Source organism: Tachypleus tridentatus, chromosome 2 (assembly GCF_004210375.1).
Source record: "Tachypleus tridentatus isolate NWPU-2018 chromosome 2, ASM421037v1, whole genome shotgun sequence".
NCBI lineage: Eukaryota > Metazoa > Arthropoda > Merostomata > Xiphosura > Limulidae > Tachypleus > Tachypleus tridentatus.
The window spans coordinates 12,599,163-12,617,240 of record NC_134826.1 but is presented as its reverse complement, the minus strand read 5'-3'; the positions used below and the strand labels follow the sequence as shown (position 1 = coordinate 12,617,240).

Genomic DNA, 18,078 nt, shown 5'->3' with positions numbered 1-18,078 from the left:
AGATTATTCAGCGCCCAGGCCGTGAATGTGGGTTTTCTCGGGGTACTCCCGTTTCCCCACAGCAAAATCTCTGGCATCGGACCTGTAGGTCCCAGCCTCATTCTGAAAAGGGCCGTTTACCCAGTCAAATATATCTAATCAATCACAGTAAATTTCAAAAATCAATTCGCCAGCAGCCAGTGTACTACGTCCTCGAGCCAAGGTCTGGCTCACTTCACTTTCGCTGCTTTCGTCCAGTTCTCCCGTTCTTCCTCTCACTCACAAATACACCACTCCATTTTTTGAAATGTTAAAAATAAAGTAAAAATCCCACGGATATTTTAAAACATATCTCATGTAAGGGGACGAAGAGGAACTACAAAGTTCCTGAACACCCCAGTTGGGGAGAGAACTCTTCTGATTTCTCTTTCTCTAAACTGAATCCCTGCCACGTTAGTTTAGTTTAGTTAGTTTATACTTTGGTTTATTGTACTTTAAATCACGTGTTGCTAATAATCTCACTACACATGTTGTAAGTTACTCAGTGTTATGAAAGTGAGGATGTGACAAGTGGGCCTGATTTTATAGATTATGACTATAAACATAATAGTGAAGGCTGTAAAAATTAGAAATCACATTTTCATGTTATTATTTAGAAAACAATATCTTCTTACTAAAAGAGTTGTTTTAGAAATTTCTTTATAAAGTTAGGAACATAAAATCTGTATAATATTGATTTACATGTTTTTATGACAACTTTATTTATGTACATTGATGATAAAACAGTTTAATTAAAATTTGAATGCAATTTTTAAAAATGTTTTTTGATGTTCACTTTGAGTTATGTGTACCAAGAGGGTTCATTTAGTTTCCAACTTACATAATATATTGTTTTTTATACTTTAAATGACTAGTATATGTTGTGGTTGTTCACTTAGAATGACTTGTACCAAGACGTTTCAGTTAGTTTCCAATTGTACATAATATATTGTTTTTTTATACTTTAAATGTCTGATGTATGCTGTTGTTGCATCTTTATAAAATTCGACTTCGCTAAAGTGGCACAAACTATGGTTTAACCATTTTTGGACTACAATGGTATCACTGATACATTTTGTTCTCACAATGAATGTACCTTCTTTGACTTTACATGTTTTTATATTTTTATTATTAATCCAAAATGCTATTTTCAACTAAGGAAACTAAGGTACTACCATTTGTTTTGTTTTTTTCTTAAATGACCTTATTTTTAACTAAAAATAATTTTTAGTAAAATTTTTCTTATTTCATTTTCTTTGTATTTATGTAATAGACTTTTGTACTTTTATTTTCATTTGTTATTTTATTTATTTATTTTTCATCTTTTTATGCTTTATCTTATTCTTATTTTAACTTGGGAGAACAGTCACCTTCCAGAACTGTCTGCAGGCAGTGAAGGGTGATGTAGTTGTGGGCTTGAGCACCTACGTCTCACCCTCCTAATTTCTAATTTTCTTATGTGAGCCTACCAATTGGAGGTTAATACTCATAGATTGTGTGTCCCCACCACAACGTGGGCCCTACTTCCACAGTCACTTCCAAACCTACGATACATTTTATAATCCCACGTTGTAACTTGTACCCTAGGGTCTTTTTTAAAAATATGCAGCATATTTTGTTTAATTTTAATGTGTTTTGATTATGGCTTAAAAATTTATGGTTATCATATATACATGTGTGTGTTAAAGATATATTTTTCGTTTTCATGAGAAGTGATATTTAAAAGAGAACTTGTAATGTGAATGCCCATATAATAACAAATTTGATGAAATTTCATTATGTTATTCACATGTCTAAATGAATTTGGATTACTGTATGGTGTAATACAACAGACTCTAAACGTCATAAGTATTATTATAAAGTATAAATAACTCATTATTAATCACTTTGTGTGTAATTGTATATTTTATATAAGGGACAATTAGTGATGAATTCTTTGTTCACATAAATCTTTTAGTAATCAAAAACTATTTTATGTGTTTATCCTGTACTTAAAATGTAATAACAAATATTACATTCTGTTAACCTGCACATGTTGAGTTATCAGATATTACTTGATATAACTGTTTTGTGGCAGTTCATCAATAATAATGGAAAGCACAATTTACAATGTTCTAGCAAATGACAAATTCAAGAAACTAACACTAGTAATAGATTTTTTATTATAGTCAGATTCCTAATAGATAAACATTTTGTGTACAAAAGTAAAATGTTTTATGTTCATATTCGGTACATTAGAAACGGTGTTACAAAAATATCTATGTAAAAACGGCTCGTTTGGCTGAGAAAAGTTTTATGTAGAGGAGCCTGACGATGTCCGAAGAAGGTCGAAATGTTGTTCGCTCCTCTACATACGAATTTTCTCAGCCAAACTAGCCGTTTTTACATACATATTTTTCTCTACAAGTGAGTTTTCTCGTCATCACTGAGTGTTACAAAAGTTAGCTGTATTTGTATAACATTACAAGCCTAAAATTATTTCAACAGCACGTAATCCATAGTCTATTAATATCTTGGTAGCCTGTAAACTACAATGTAGGAGCATAAATTGTTGATTAGTGAAACATTTGTTTTTATGTATTTCATCATTTCATTTGCCATCTTAAATACCACTTAAACATCCAGGTTATTAAACCTTGAATTTGAAATTTCAAAGTTAAGTGTAACAAAATAGACATGTTAGAATAAACTAAGGAAAATGTATGTAATTAGTGTAGGAGGAGTTAAGGAGATGGCAGTACATTATAGCACTTTAATATTGTAACACTCTTTTAAAAACCCATTGATTCCTAACCATTACAATATAGCTCTGAATTGTATGTGGTATTTGTTTAAATAGGAGTGTATTCTTTTTGAGTATATATATATGCAATAAAATAGAATTACTTACTTATTTCTAGGTTGGGACAAGAAGATATATGGCTCCAGAGGTCCTAGAAGGGGCCATCAGTTTTAACAGGGATGCATTTCTAAGGATAGATATGTATGCTTGTGGGCTAGTCTTATGGGAGCTGTTATCGAGATGCTGTATCAATGATGGTAAGTGAATATGCTGACACATCCAGTTTATATGGAAATAAAAGTTTGGTTCCTGAAAACACTATAATCTTGCTGACATTTTCCGTATGTGTTGTTTTGGCTTTACGAAATGTCACTAATTTGATCAGGTTATGAAATTTGTTTATTAGTACCTGACATGTTTGATAGCACAATAAAGGTTAATATTTTATCTAAATTTTAGAAGTAGTCAAGGAATTCAAAATTTCTACTGAAAAACATTTTCTGACAATGTGAAAAACTTGCATGCGAGTAAGAAACCAATTTCTAATCATAAAGTTGGTTATTTGTGTTTCAATTTTAAATTATGGTAAATTGTTCATTTAAATTAATCTTTCCTAGACCTTGTGGGGGAATACACCCCCCCATATGAAGAAGAAGTTGGTCAGCACCCAACTCTTGAAGACATGCAGGAAATTGTAGTACAAAAGAAAGCTAGGCCAAAGTTGAAAACGTCATGGAAAAAACACCCTGTAAGTGTTAAGAAAACAAACAGAATCTCTCTCTTCTAACTGTGTTAACACTGAAAAAACACCCTGTAAGTGTTAAGAAAAACAAACAGAATCTCTCTCTTCTAACTGTGTTAACACTGAAAAAACACCCTGTAAGTGTTAAGAAAAACAAACAGAATCTCTCTCTTCTAACTGTGTTAACACTGAAAAAACACCCTGTAAGTGTTAAGAAAAACAAACAGAATCTCTCTCTTCTAACTGTGTTAACACTGAAAAAACACCCTGTAAGTGTTAAGAAAACAAACAGAATCTCTCTCTTCTAACTGTGTTAACACTGAGGCTGCTTCACAATTTCCTATTACCTGAAACATTAAATAACCATACAGTATGTTTTGGCAACTGATATCTCTGTTTAAATCTAACTAGTTGTGTGATATTAAATGCATTACTATCTTAGTTTAGTTTTCATACAGTTTCCTTTTGTGTAATAACCCCTTCCAGTGATTTGCCTGAGTATTTTTAATTGTATGTCTGAAGTTATTTACATGTCATCATGTCTTACAAATTGGCTATCGAAAAAGCAGTGTAAAAAAAACTGACTTTTTGAGCCATTTCTGAAAATAGTCACTTCCAAAGATTAAGAAGTCTTGTATTTTTTTACTCTATTGAGATTGTGTTTTCAGTAAAACAACATGTGTCTGTCAGTTACACCAAGTTTATTACAGAGGATGTCACAGCATACATTGAAAAGAAAGCTGAGCTACAGATTGCATTCCTGAAGTGTGTCTAATGCTTTATCAAGCCCTCAGTGTGGATTCCTATACATGTTGAAGGGACCTGCTTTGGGATCTAAACATCCACCCACATGTTTGACGTGCATGGCGACCCTTGAATTCCTGTACACAGATGGCCTTGTGGTAGCCCCCACCCCAAAGGTCAGTCAGCTTATCCACTTGGACTAGGGTCAACCAAGTACTACAGTGTTGAAAAATCTCAGTGGGTGTTGTGGATATTGTGTCTGATGCTGGTGTTTGGGTATAGTGCTCATGAAACCCTGACATTGCTGCAGTGTCCTTGTTTGGCATTTCAGTGCATCCCCTCATTGGACTTCATGGTGGGTGAGGTCAGTGGGCACCAAATTATTCTTTTTTTTATTATGGATCCCCCAAATAAAAATAAAATAGTGAAAAAACAGACCATAGGTAAATGACTGTGTCTTGAAGATTCATAGCAGCAATCTTCAACCTCTTTAGGGCATATGTCTCCCTTTTTTATTAAGAAGAGACTAAAGCTCCAAAGTTAGTCAAAAACCCTCGTTTTGGTAACATACTGGTGGAAACGTCCACTCCCAAACACAGTGAATTCCTCTTTCATTCAAAGGCCATTGGGGATATACTCATTGAGGTTACACCCCATGCTACTTTGAATTCGTCATGAGGTGTTATTGTTGAGAGGGATTTGAAGAACATCTAGTCAAAGATCCTTCCAAAAGTGTTGTGTATTCTTTAAACCATATGTAAATGTAGGTTCACCTCAGTGAGAACAAAACACTGCACACGTATTATTGTCAGTATGCCCTAAAGCTAATTACTGATAACTAACTAGCCTTTATCACTTGTCTCAACTGTCATCATCTACATGAATGCATGTTTTATTTTCCATCAAGAAGACTCAGGATCAAATAATCCTTGTAAGGATTTCCATAAAGATGGCAACTTGTTAGCAACTGAAACAAAGATTAAAAAGTAGTTAGTAATTAGTATTTAATTAATCAAAAAAAATTAACTATTGCACTTAGGTGATCATACATGCCACTAACCATTACAGCAGTTGACATCTGATCACCACAAACCTACCATGAGTATACTTAACTGTGAATATTATATATTGACTTGTTCAACGTTCCATTAGTAATTGTAAATTCCATGGCTTGTTTATCCAGGGTATAACAAGTTTATGTAACACTATTGAAGAATGTTGGGATCATGACTCTGAGGCAAGACTCTCTGCTAGCTGTGTACTAGAAAGGGTGTTGTTACTGTACAAATCAGACTTTGGAAATGAATCTGGTAAGTTTATCTTCATAACCATCAATTACACTGTCTTGGGTTTTCAAGGTAGTTAGTAAAATGTTAGTGTATTTACAGGTATGAAGAATCCATCTACTACCTCACCAACACTTACTTGCTCACAGTTTGTCTAATGTCCAGCATTTGAGTTCTCCATAATCAGGGAGGAGGGTTGAAGTTTTCCCACCTACAAACTCTGTGCCTTCAGTGAGATTGTTATCATCTGATGTAGAGATAAATTGGAATACTATGTAGTAGGAGCTGCTCCAGTTATTACAGTACAACTTTCATCAGTTAGATGTACATATTTTATGTTACATTGACCAATAGCTGTAGAAAAATTTGTGCATTTAACTTTTGTATTTACTGGGTTACCTCAATATCATCATGCACTGGTTTTAACATTTTGTTTTGTTTACCGTATCTAACTTCAGAGGGTTTTATGATACACAAAATAAGCATACTTTTTTTAAGAGTACAATATTTAAGAGGTCTCTTTGGTTCATCATTTTACCTCAGAAAACAAGTTACATATAGAATCTCAGTCCAAAAGTGTTTATTTAATATACTACCAAGATGCTCAATGTTTGTTTTTTATTTTATTTTCAACAATTAGAGAAGTTTTGTTCTAGTTAAACAGTTCTCTAAGACAGATTGTTAAATACACGTGTATGGTGTTGTGTGTGTGAATGATACAATGTTACAACAACATTCCTTTGCATTAGCAGTATTGACAGATTTTTTTTCAGGTTTATGGTTTCATAATAAGCACTTTTGAATGCAGGTGTTTCTATTTACTGTTTTATTGGACATTTATACTGTGGCAATAATGCCACCTTAGTGTACTGATCAAGTTGCAGTAGGACAGAAGTTATTCATTCAGTCCGTACAAGATAAGGATCCTTACTTGTGTATTTTATTCTGTTTGTTTCCTTTTGTTGAACAATTTTTATAATTATGTAAATGGTTCTTGAAGAATGAATAAATTCCTTTTAATTAATTAAACCCTTATAATGAATATAAAAATGTTAGTGTTTGTATAACCTTCTTCATAAAGAATGTAATATAATGTTATTGAATCTTTTTTCTGTTGTTTGCACATGTTCAGATTTGGTGGTTGATACAAGTAAAATTGTACAAAATATTTTAATATTAAAAATCAAGTTTGTTCTAGAAGTGAGTCTTGTGTTGAACTACAACAGTAAACATGTTAGTGTTAGGTTTGATAACATGTTCAAGAATGATATATGATCTACACAATAAACATTAGGGACTATCTTTAAGTATTCATTTTGTTAGAGAAACACGTAGGTTCAGGAAGTCTTAATAGAAATGAAATAAAACAACTTAAACTCAAGTGTTTTTAAAAGGTGTAACCTTGGGCTATAGGTTGTTTTTTTTTACGTTTTTCTGTTTAACTGTTAATATGTTTTAAGATAATTTATTTGTAGACAAACATAAATGATTCATGTATACCTTCCTAAAAACAGCAAATCTCACTTCATTCAAGTTTAGGCATTTGAACTACAGAAAATCACTTAACAAATAAAGATGTGTTTATTATGCAATAAAGGTCTTGTGAAATAAGTAATATGTGAATGAATATTAAATTATAGGTTTCCATTGGTTTTAATCAAATTACCATAAGTATTTAAATGTTATAACAATGTAAAAGTAATTTTTCAGTTTCAGAGAAAACTTCATACTTTAAAGAAGGTAGAATTATGGTTTTATAATAGGTTTTATTTCACCTTATAAATTTGACCTATAAAAATATTCGTTTATTGCATTATGATTTAACATAGGTGCCAATATTGTTTTATGTGTGTGTATAATATTTATTATATGTCACTGGTTAGATATCACAGATTACAAGAATATTTGTATTACAGATGGGTAATTCAAGATTGATTAATTTTCCAATATTCCTTATAGCTAAAAACTAGTTTGGAATACTGTATATATTATTATTAAATGTTCTAATGTATACTATACAACAACAACAAAATTATTATGGCTTTTTGGCAACTGTACAGTTCTTTTCCATGAAGCACTTTTGATCACACAATTTCAAAACATCAAATGTTCTTAAAGATTTAAGTCTTTGAAACTTCCACAGTGGTTATGTTATTCACCTGTCCTGCACTTTATATACCATGTAGTTTTTCATTAGTTGTTTTAAAATGTCTATAGTTAAGAGCATTTCATTTTATGTTAACAGTGTTAATATGCAGTATCCAAAGCAGCAAAATAAAGTTTCATTTTGTTTCATCTAATATGAACTAATTTTCAGGATTGTATTGAGATATATGACAGTTAGAATTCTCAACACATCTAAGCAGACCAACCTGAATGAAGCACTGGGAGTGGTGGAAATATACTGTCTATAAAATATACATAAAAGTGTCAGTAAATGTTTTTTGGTATATATTGCAGTTTTCTGATGCTACTTGTCTTATAGTGAGGCCTTTATTAAGTATCCTTAAAGAAACTACCTGGGCGCAATTTGATGTGGGTGCAATTTCATCTCTGGGATTGTGCTTTCAGTTATCATCTGCAAGAAGAATGAATTTTTACCCTGATAAAGAAACCTTTACAGAACAAAATGTGTGTAAGAGGGTAGTATTTGTTGTCAGTGTTCTTTATGTTTTATTTAGTTGCTGTGTACCACAAGTAGTATTTGTTGTCAGTGTTCTTTATGTTTTATTTAGTTGCTGTGTACCACAAGTAGTATTTGTTGTCAGTGTTCTTTATGTTTTATTTAGTTGCTGTGTACCACAAGTAGTATTTGTTGTCAGTGTTCTTTATGTTTTATTTAGTTGCTGTGTACCACAAGTAGTATTTGATTTGTTACAATCTTGATGTTTAAATTGCATAGTACGTATATGTCATTGCTCTGCCTCACCACCCTCAGTGTTGAAACCAACATTTGTTCTTTACACAGGTTCAAAAGAGTTCCTTCCTGTCTCTTCTCACTTATACACTTTGTATTGGATGTCTGATTCATGATGACGAGAAACCCACTTGAAGTAAAAATGTATTCTCAAGGTATTAAAACTTTAATTAAGATAAAGGTTAGGTTATCTTTGTGTTAACAAAGAAGGTCTAAACATTGTCCTGTACTTTATTTTAATTAAAGTTTTAATACCCATACCAGTTGTCTTGAGAGTACATTTGGACATGGGATTTTATTGTAAAATTGAGAAAGTAGACAAAAGTAAAAATTATACTTTTTTTTTTTTAGTCTTCTGTAATAAGAAACTTGCTCTACTCATTGTTTGGTAGTACTGTGAAACCTGTTTTATTGTTATATTCTAAGTTACTCATATTGTATAATAACATCCTTTACCCGTTGTTTGGTATCAGTGTGAAGTCTTGTTTTATTGCTGTTTTCCAAATCTCTCATATTGAGTAATAACATCCTTTACCCGTTGTTTGGTATCAGGGTGAAGTCTTGTTTTATTGCTGTTTTCCAAATCTCTCATATTGAGTAATAACATTTTTTACTCATTGTTTGGTATCAGTGTGAAGTCTTGTTTTATTGCTGTTTTCCAAATCTCTCATATTGTGTAATAACATCCTTTACTCATTGTTTGGTATCGGTGTGAAGTCTTGTTTTATTGCATTTTTCTAAGTCTTTCATATTGTGTAATAACATCCTTTACTCATTGTTTGGTATCAGTGTGAAGTCTTGTTTTATTGCATTTTTCTAAGTCTTTCATATTGTGTAATAGCATCCTTTACTCATTGTTTGGTATCAGTGTGAAGTCTTGTTTTATTGCATTTTTCTAAGTCTTTCATATTGTGTAATAACATCCTTTACTCATTGTTTGGTATCAGGGTGAAGTCTTGTTTTATTGCTGTTTTCCAAATCTCTCATATTGTGTAATAACATCCGTTACCCGTTGTTTGGTATCAGTGTGAAGTCTTGTTTTATTGCATTTTTCTAAGTCTTTCATATTGTGTAATAGCATCCTTTACTCATTGTTTGGTATCAGTGTGAAGTCTTGTTTTATTGCATTTTTCTAAGTCTTTCATATTGAGTAATAACATCCTTTACTCATTGTTTGGTATGTGTGAAGTATTGTTTTATTGCATTTTTTGAAGTCTTTCACATTGTGTAATAACATCCTTTACCCATTGTTTGGTATATGTGAAGTCTTGTTTTATTGCATTTTTCTAAGTCTTTCATATTGTATAATAACATCCTTTACCCGTTGTTTGTAATAACATCCTTTACCCGTTGTTTGTAATAACATCCTTTACCCGTTGTTTGTAATAACATCATTTACCTGTTGTTTGTAATAATATCCTTTACCCGTTGTTTGTAATAACATCATTTACCTGTTGTTTGTAATAACATCCTTTACCCATTGTTTGGTATGTGTGAAGTCTTGTTTTATTGCATTTTTCTAAGTCTTTCATATTGTGTAATAACATCCTTTACCCATTGTTTGGTATGTGTGAAGTCTTGTTTTATTGCTGTTTTTCAAATCTCTCATATTGTATAATAACATCCTTTACTTGTTGTTTGTAATAACATCCTTTACCCGTTGTTTGTAATAACATCCTTTACTTGTTTGATGTTGCTGTGAAACCTTATTCTATTTTTGTGTGGTTGACAATATGAACTAAAGGAAGGTTAGCAGGTTGCAGTTTCATATATTATGTAGAAGGAAGTGATCCTCTTGTGTTTTTAATTTTCTCTGTGAGTACATTCAGAACTTGTTCTGGTATATTTTACCATAAACCTCAGAACTTGTTCTGGTATATTTTACCATAAACCTCAGAACTTGTTCTGGTATATTTTACCATAAACCTCAGAACTTGTTCTGGTATATTTTACCATAAACCTCAGAACTTGTTCTGGTATATTTTACCATAAACCTCAGAACTTGTTCTGGTATATTTTACCATAAACCTCAGAACTTGTTCTGGTATATTTTACCATAAACCTCAGAACTTGTTCTGGTATATTTTACCATAAACCTCAGAACTTGTTCTGGTATATTTTACCATAAACCTCAGAACTTGTTCTGGTATATTTTACCATAAACCTCAGAACTTGTTCTGGTATATTTTACCAGAAACCTCAGAACTTGTTCTGGTATATTTTACCATAAACCTCAGAACTTGTTCTGGTATATTTTACCAGAAACCTCAGAACTTGTTCTGGTATATTTTTAGACCATAATGTTTCACTGAAATACTTCTTTTTCAAGACTTAAATATCTTAAGTGAGGAAGATGTTTACAACCATCATTACTTGTTAATGTCATTTATTTGTCATCAAATAAAGTATGGGAAGAACATTTTTGTGTAGTTTTTCTCTATTCAATAAGTTACAAACTTAATTATATTTTTTGTCAAAGTACTTTGTTAAAAGTTGAATATGTTTTTTACATGTATCAAAGAATGAATTTTAGTGTTAAGTTTCATCACTGCCAAAGTTAGAGCTAATGGAAATATTCTTGAATACTGTGGCAGAATTGTTGCTTGTTTTCTGTTTAACATGTATACGTATATTTTAATGTGTCACAAAGTTTCGTATTCTATTATTATTTTCTAATCCCAACATTCCTCTAAAGATGTCTTGGTAAAATTCATTGTGGGGATTTTGTCAATTTATTTTTGGTTATGTAGTTTCATTTCTTGTGTATATTTCCTTTTGCAAATATTCAAACTTTTTTACATGAATTGCTTCTAATTACCACTCGGAGAAAGTTTGCACATACTCATTAGCGACTCAGGCTTAATGAAAATAGTTTTTAGTACTTAGAAGATGATCACATATGGGCTTGATAGAACCTTCAGGTTCATTATCTGTTTACTGTTTCTCCAGTTTTGTTCATCTTCTGTCTGTTTTATAACCAGAACTTTAATAGAAAGAGATGCTTGAGAAATTTGTTGCCTTACGCGTTTTTTAAACTGCTGCAGGTTTCACTGTATGTTGTGAAAACTTCATATGTACGTGTTGAGAATTAGCTCATTTTTATTATTACAAGTACTTTCATGGTTGTGTTTATATCGTTATTACATAAGTTTTTTTGGTCTTTGTAGATTTGACGATGTACAAAATAAGTAAATATTGTTCTTCCATGATAAAATAGTAAGTAATATACGAGGGCTGTTCAAAAAATACGCGGACTGACGTCATAAAACAAAATGTACTTTATTTAGAAGTTACAGGTCTGGGAACCCTTCAAAGTACTCTCCTCCCCAACGCACACACTTATCCCAAAGGTGTTTCCACTTGTTGAAACAGTACGCTTCTTTTGTAATGTCCTCCAACTCCTTCGTTGCATTTGCCTTAATCTCGGGAATCGTCTCAAATCTTCTTCCTTTCAAGGGTCTTTTGAGTTTGGGGAACAATAAAAAATCGCAATGAGCAAGGTCAGGTGAGTAGGGGGGGTGGGGAAGAATAGTGATCGAGTGTTTGGCCAAAAACTCACGAGTTCTGAGGCACAAATTTCGCAGCAACGCGGTGCATCTTCAATTTTTCGGTCAAAATCTCGTAACAAGATCCAACTGATATCCCACACTCTTCAGCAAGCTCCCTGACAGTCAGACGTCGATTTGTCCGCACAAGGGTGTTATACGTGTGGGTCGTCAGTTGACGTGGAAGGACGTCCAGGACGCTCATCATCTTCAATGGACTGTCGACCATCCTTAAAACGTTCATGCCACTTGAAACATGCCGTACGCTTTATAGCAACATCACCGTAAGCCGTGTTAAGCGTAGCAAAAGTTTCAGTCGCAGATTTTCCAAGTTTAACACAAAATTTCACAGCAAGTCGTTGCTCCTTCAGGTCATTCATTCTGAAATCCGCCAAACGAAAAAATCGCACTTCACTTGAAACCGCGTAGCTGATACACAGATGAAGATATCTGCAATTGGGAAATGGCGTCGTAATCAGCTGATCTGTGCGAACCTAGCGACACCAAGTGGATTCCCCTGGAACCAACTGGAGCCGCGCAATTCAAACAGTCCGCGTATTTTTTGAACAGACCTCGTAAATTAGAATCATGTTATACCTTGGGAGTGACTTGTAAATAAACCAGAAAAGATTAAAGTAGTTTGTTGGTAAGTTGTAACTACTTGTGCAAATGATACCTACAATACATTTGAATATGTAAGATGATAATTTGAGATGGTTCAACTGTGTAGAGAAAATATGCACACGAATAGAAAATGTTGCTGAGAAAGAATCCTGCATCTTCAATTAAATATATTTTAAAATGTAAAAAGAAACGTGGTGCTGTATATTATATGTTAGTAAATCAATGTAATACATTCTGGAACTGTTGATGAACGGAATAAAGCTAACGGTATTGTGTAGTTTGTAATGCTGGTGAATATATAAATAAAGCAATGAAATGTGATATTGTGGAACACAGAACTTAAATACTGGAAAATGTACGTGACAGAACACAAGTTCTTTTGAACATGTTATGTATAACACTTCTGGAATGTTGGCAAACTGTCTTAATTATGTCATAATATCTTTTTGTGCATCAAGTCACACTATACAGTTAGATTGGTTAATCTTCCACATTGTGATTGTTGTGTGTGACATTTTTTCTCCTCAGTGTCACACGGTACTTTTCGTTAATATATATAACAAATGATAGTACAAACAAGAAGGATGTATTTAAAATGGACTAGTGCTTCATTAATATATCCAGCAACTAAAAAGTACAAATAACAATAAAGTATGACAAAAATACACTCGTGTTGGTGTAACTGAAGACCCTATCCTGTTAAATCAGGTTACAAAATGCCGCTTCCGTCTACAAGGTGTTCGGAAAGTCACTGTGCACTTGTATATTTATTAACAGATATGTTTTAATATAGAATACAGGAGGTAAATATGAATGACAATTATAAACAATGTTGAAAGTCACCCCGTTGTCATCAATACAGGCCTGGATCCTTCTTATTTTGTTTCTAAACACTGCTATCAGTTGCTGGCTTGAAATAGACTGAATAAAATATGATTACAAAACTGCACAGTGACCTTCCGAACACGCTGTAGAATTCACCTAACTCTTAAGTGTAGCAGAACCTATTATTTTATGATAACATGGATTTCTGTTTTTTAAGTAATCTGGTGTTCCATAGTAGCAGAACCTATTATTTTATGATAACATGGATTTCTGTTTTTTAAGTAATCTGGTGTTCCATAGCATGTTGGTACATAGAACTAGCTGGGGTTATAATATAAAACCACCCGCGTGTTATATTTAAGAAGTGCCTCTGAGATATAGTAAGATGTAACGTGGTTTACATTGTTTTTTGTGAACATGGTATTTATTTTTTTGGAAATTTTATGTCTATATAATAAATAAAATATTTTTCAAACCTCACGGAGCGAAAATTCGAAATGAAATGAATAGTGTGGATTTTAACATTAGATTTGTTATCACCGTAATGTATTTTTTCCCCTTTAAGAATTGCCCTTGTGTGTATATGTATAGTGTAGGTTAATCAAAACGTGTATATAAATTAAAGTATCTTCTTTAGAAATAATTTCGCGTAACCAAAACTGGAAATTTGAGTTCTGTAGTTTATGTGCTAGAGTATTACACTTAATTGTTTGTATGGTTGGCTTATTTACACTTAAAAATGTCCTTTCTTTATGTAATAAAATACTTGACCAATAGTTATGGTAATTGGGGGCGAGATGTGTAAAAAATACGTAGTTTAAAACTTGTTAAATTGACATATATTATTTTAAAAATCGTATTTTCGATTTCTGTAAACTGTTTACGTTTCTTAGCAGATTTATTCTCGACTTAAAGTATATTGCACCGGAAATGTCGATGGTAGGAAATCGCACGTCAAGAGCTGGTTACAGTTTAAAACGCGGAGTGCCGTAAGTGTTGTTCAGTATATATATTGCCTAGTTCCTTTGTATATTAAATGTGTAATGTGCTGTAGATAAAAAAAATAAACAACAGTCCTGTTCCATGCTGTGGTTTTAATTAAACACGGAAGGCGAGACACTTAACATTAATCTCAGCTGGAGATTCGACTTTCTGATAACCAAGTAATCCATAAGACAAAGCTTAAAACCATTAGCACCAAACGAACTTGGTTGTTTACGTTGACAGTTGTGGGAGATTTCGTGTAGGGGTGTAACCCTCCAATTGTGATGAGATTCCATGTGACAACTGTATTGACGGCTTGGGAAGTGAACGGTGTGGTAGAACATTCATCTGATTAATGAAGTGTGTATAGAATAAAGATTTAAATCAGTCATGTTGAAGAAGAACCATACAGTAGCAATGGTTTCTACATCATAGTAATTTGGTTTTGAAATAATCTGCCCAAAGATCGACCAAAGAAATAAGCAACTGATGTACTACCAAAAACGATGGAAGGTATATTGCTCTCATCTTGAAGACGCGCTTAGACCGTGAGATACGAAGTCCATGTTTTAACAGTTACTTCTAGGGTTGCAAGATGGAGATTTTCCATATTCTTTAAAGTGACAGGAAGACTAGACACAAGCTTCGCTCTAGCCACAATGAAGCAAGTTTCTCTCAATTACGGCAAATTCATTTGTAGAAATTGCATTGTATTCTTAACACTATCACGAGCGGATGGGTGCATTCAGTCTTGAGGTGAAATTTTACAGTAAAATTAATAAAAGTGTTGAAAATAATCTTTTGTTCCTTCTCTCACCTGGCCTAGCATGGTCAAGCGCGTAAGGCGTGCGACTCGTAATCCGAGGGTCGCGGGTTCGCGCCCGCGTCGCGCTAAACATGCTCGCCCTCCCAGCCGTGAGGGTGTATAATGTTACGGTCAATCCCACTATTCGTTGGTAAAAGAGTAGCCCAAGAGTTGGTGGTGATGACTAGCTGCCTTCCCTCTAGTCTTTGCTAAATTAGGGACGGCTAGCACAGATAGCCGTCGAGTAGCTTTGTGCGAAATTCCACAAACAAACAAACGTTCTCTCACACTTGGAGAAAAAAAAGTTTTGGACAAGGAGATTCGAATCCACGACATGCAGTTCGCGAGGCGAATGCCCTGACCACAAAGCAATGCAGAAAGTGAAAAGGACCTGAAATGTAAAATAATAATAACATATTGTATGCCATTGATTGTAAACACATTTAAATTTGATGTGGTGGTTAATGTATGATAAAATTTCAAAATGGTAAATATTTTTAATTTGTCGCCGAATGAGATTTGTAACGCTAAACTCGGGGATTTGATTCCCTTATGTAAATACAGCAAATAGCACGTTGTGGCTTCGCCTAAAAAGAAAAAAATTGAAGCCCAGAGTGTCTCAGGCAAATGTGTCGCTAAAAGCTGGGTTTATATACTCGTGGTGGGCGCAAAACAGACAGCCCATCGCATAGATTCACGCTTAACTGTAAACAAACATTTTTAATTATTTCTTGAAAACATCTTGGTGGTGTTTTTTTCGACATTTTAAAGCTGCGAATGCATATAAATATTTAAAAAAGATGGTGTCACGAGCTGTGTAATTTGTAGAAAGTATTTTTGAAGTTTCAAACTGTTTCATCTAGGAGGTGTTTTCACGATAAAATATATTATATATGCAACAGGTGCATTAAACCGAAACATCTACACTGACAAACGTACTATTCATTTTTACAATGGATTCGCAATAATATCTAAAATTTTGCAAATTCCAATTATTATTAAATTGTTTAAAACACTTCCATAGTGAGACAACGATCAGTCTTTGGACTTTCAACTTTATATATTTAAAAACGGCTGGTATGTGTAGAGAAAGCACAATTAGAGGAACGAACAACGTTTATACCTTCTTCAAAAAACGTCGAAACGTTGTCCATTCATCTACTAGTATTTTCTCTATCCATACCAACCGTTTTTAAATATGTAATTTTCTTTACAAGTGGGTTTTCTCTTGATCATGGATTGGACTTGCAACGCTAAAATACGGGATTTGATTTACAGCAGGTCGCCCAATGTGATGTTTTACTAAAATTGTTTAAAGCAATGCAGTTATTGTGCTAATTTTGTATTCACCAAAAAAATGTGTATTTTAGCCGCTGATTAAAAGTAAAATAATAAGCAAAGTACATATATTAATGAAGACAACCATGTGTAATAATTGTATACAAATACTTAATATTATATTGTAATGGGTAGATCGTGATCAAATATTTAGTATGCCGATCTGTGGTTTGTAAATATTTATTCTTGTATGCCACTGAACGTTCTGCATCATTTTCAACTGTGGACATCTTAGAAAGTGAAATACAACCTAATTATTCATCTCAAAAAAAGGCCAGATGGTTAAGGCACTTGGCTCGTAATACGAGGGTCGCGGTTTCGCATCCCCATCGCGCCAAACATGCTCGCCCTTTCAGCCGTGAGTGTGTTATAATGTGACAGTCAATCCCACTATTCGTTGGTAAAAGGGCACCCCAAGAGTTGAAAGTGATGACAAGCTGCCTTCCCTCTAGTCATACACTGCTTATTTAGGGAAAGCTATTGCAGATAGCCGTCGTGTAGCTTTGCGCGAAATTCAGGAATCAAAAACATTTCAAAAATTGGTCGTTTAACATAAGGTGCGTTTTGGTGAGAGGTAATACCACAAATTATTACACCAACAAACTAAAACCTGTAGTTAATGAATCATACATAGAGTTCCATTATACTCAACGATATGATTATAAAATTAATATATGTTCAGTGGCGGAGCCAGGATATTTTCGTTGGGGGGGGGGCTGAGGTAAACTGTGAATATGAAGTATATATGGTAGATTATAATAATGTAAATACCAAGGCACATTTCAGAAAGGTGTGCTATTTTGAACTGCGTTTTCAATGCAGTTTTCATTGGAAACTCATACTCTGATTAATAATTCATTGTTACAAATTAGAAATAATCTGTTTATGAAAATATGCGTATATGTAAAAGAGGAAGCTCACTTAAATTCCACCCAAGGTAATACATAATAATAAAGAAAATCAAGATTAGCTTAGATTGAACACTTGATATACCATTAAGAGTAAAGCTACAAATCAAACAAAATGTAACATAAAGACAGTTTATATAGCAGCAACAAATTATCCCATGTGAAGTTAATACACTCTGAGGAAAAGTAAACTCACTATTAGGCTAACTATCTTTCATCGTGTTGTGTTTGTAGTCAATATTACTTCAAAACAATGCGCCTGTTTTGGTGATTGGCAGCAAATGTGTCTGTAACAATATCAGTGTCGAGTTGTTTTGCCCTCCTGGAGTTAACTGATATGACAGCAAGGTTGCTGGTGTCGTTGTTACCACTGCTGGTGCGCAAGTATGTCTTGAGAAGCTTCAGACACGAAAAACTTCTCTCACAGGCAGCTGAAGTGACAGGCAGGGTCACAGCGATACATACAAGTTTGTGGAGATCCATGAAGGCATCCTTGTATGGCTCCAGCATGGTTGCAAGCATCAGTGGTGCAGATACATCCTGCCCTTTGTCTTTCTTCC

General features: G+C 33.4%; 1 protein-coding gene and 1 long non-coding RNA gene across 11 annotated transcripts in view; both read left to right on the top strand.

The window, feature by feature from the left end:
* Positions 1 to 6,769, top strand: part of LOC143238329 (activin receptor type-2A-like) — a 43,901-nt gene extending 37,132 nt beyond the window's left edge. For 7 of the 10 annotated variants that reach the window (XM_076478500.1, XM_076478439.1, XM_076478461.1 and 4 more), the window contains 4 exons: positions 2,919 to 3,057; positions 3,418 to 3,548; positions 5,470 to 5,596; positions 5,675 to 6,769. In XM_076478500.1, coding sequence (XP_076334615.1) covers positions 2,919 to 3,057; positions 3,418 to 3,548; positions 5,470 to 5,596; positions 5,675 to 5,730 — 453 coding nt within the window. In that variant the 3' untranslated portion in view covers positions 5,731 to 6,769. Of the gene's footprint in view, positions 1 to 2,918; positions 3,058 to 3,417; positions 3,549 to 4,252; positions 4,445 to 5,469; positions 5,597 to 5,674 lie in introns of those variants that run through there. The other 3 variants (XM_076478509.1, XM_076478485.1, XM_076478479.1) reach the window with 2 other exon arrangements.
* Positions 6,770 to 8,114: 1,345 nt separating this feature from the next.
* On the top strand, positions 8,115 to 12,979 carry LOC143238368 (uncharacterized). Its single transcript, XR_013020551.1, has 2 exons — positions 8,115 to 8,203; positions 8,541 to 12,979. It is a non-coding gene; the product is annotated as an uncharacterized LOC143238368 (long non-coding RNA).
* Positions 12,980 to 18,078: the final 5,099 nt, after the last annotated feature.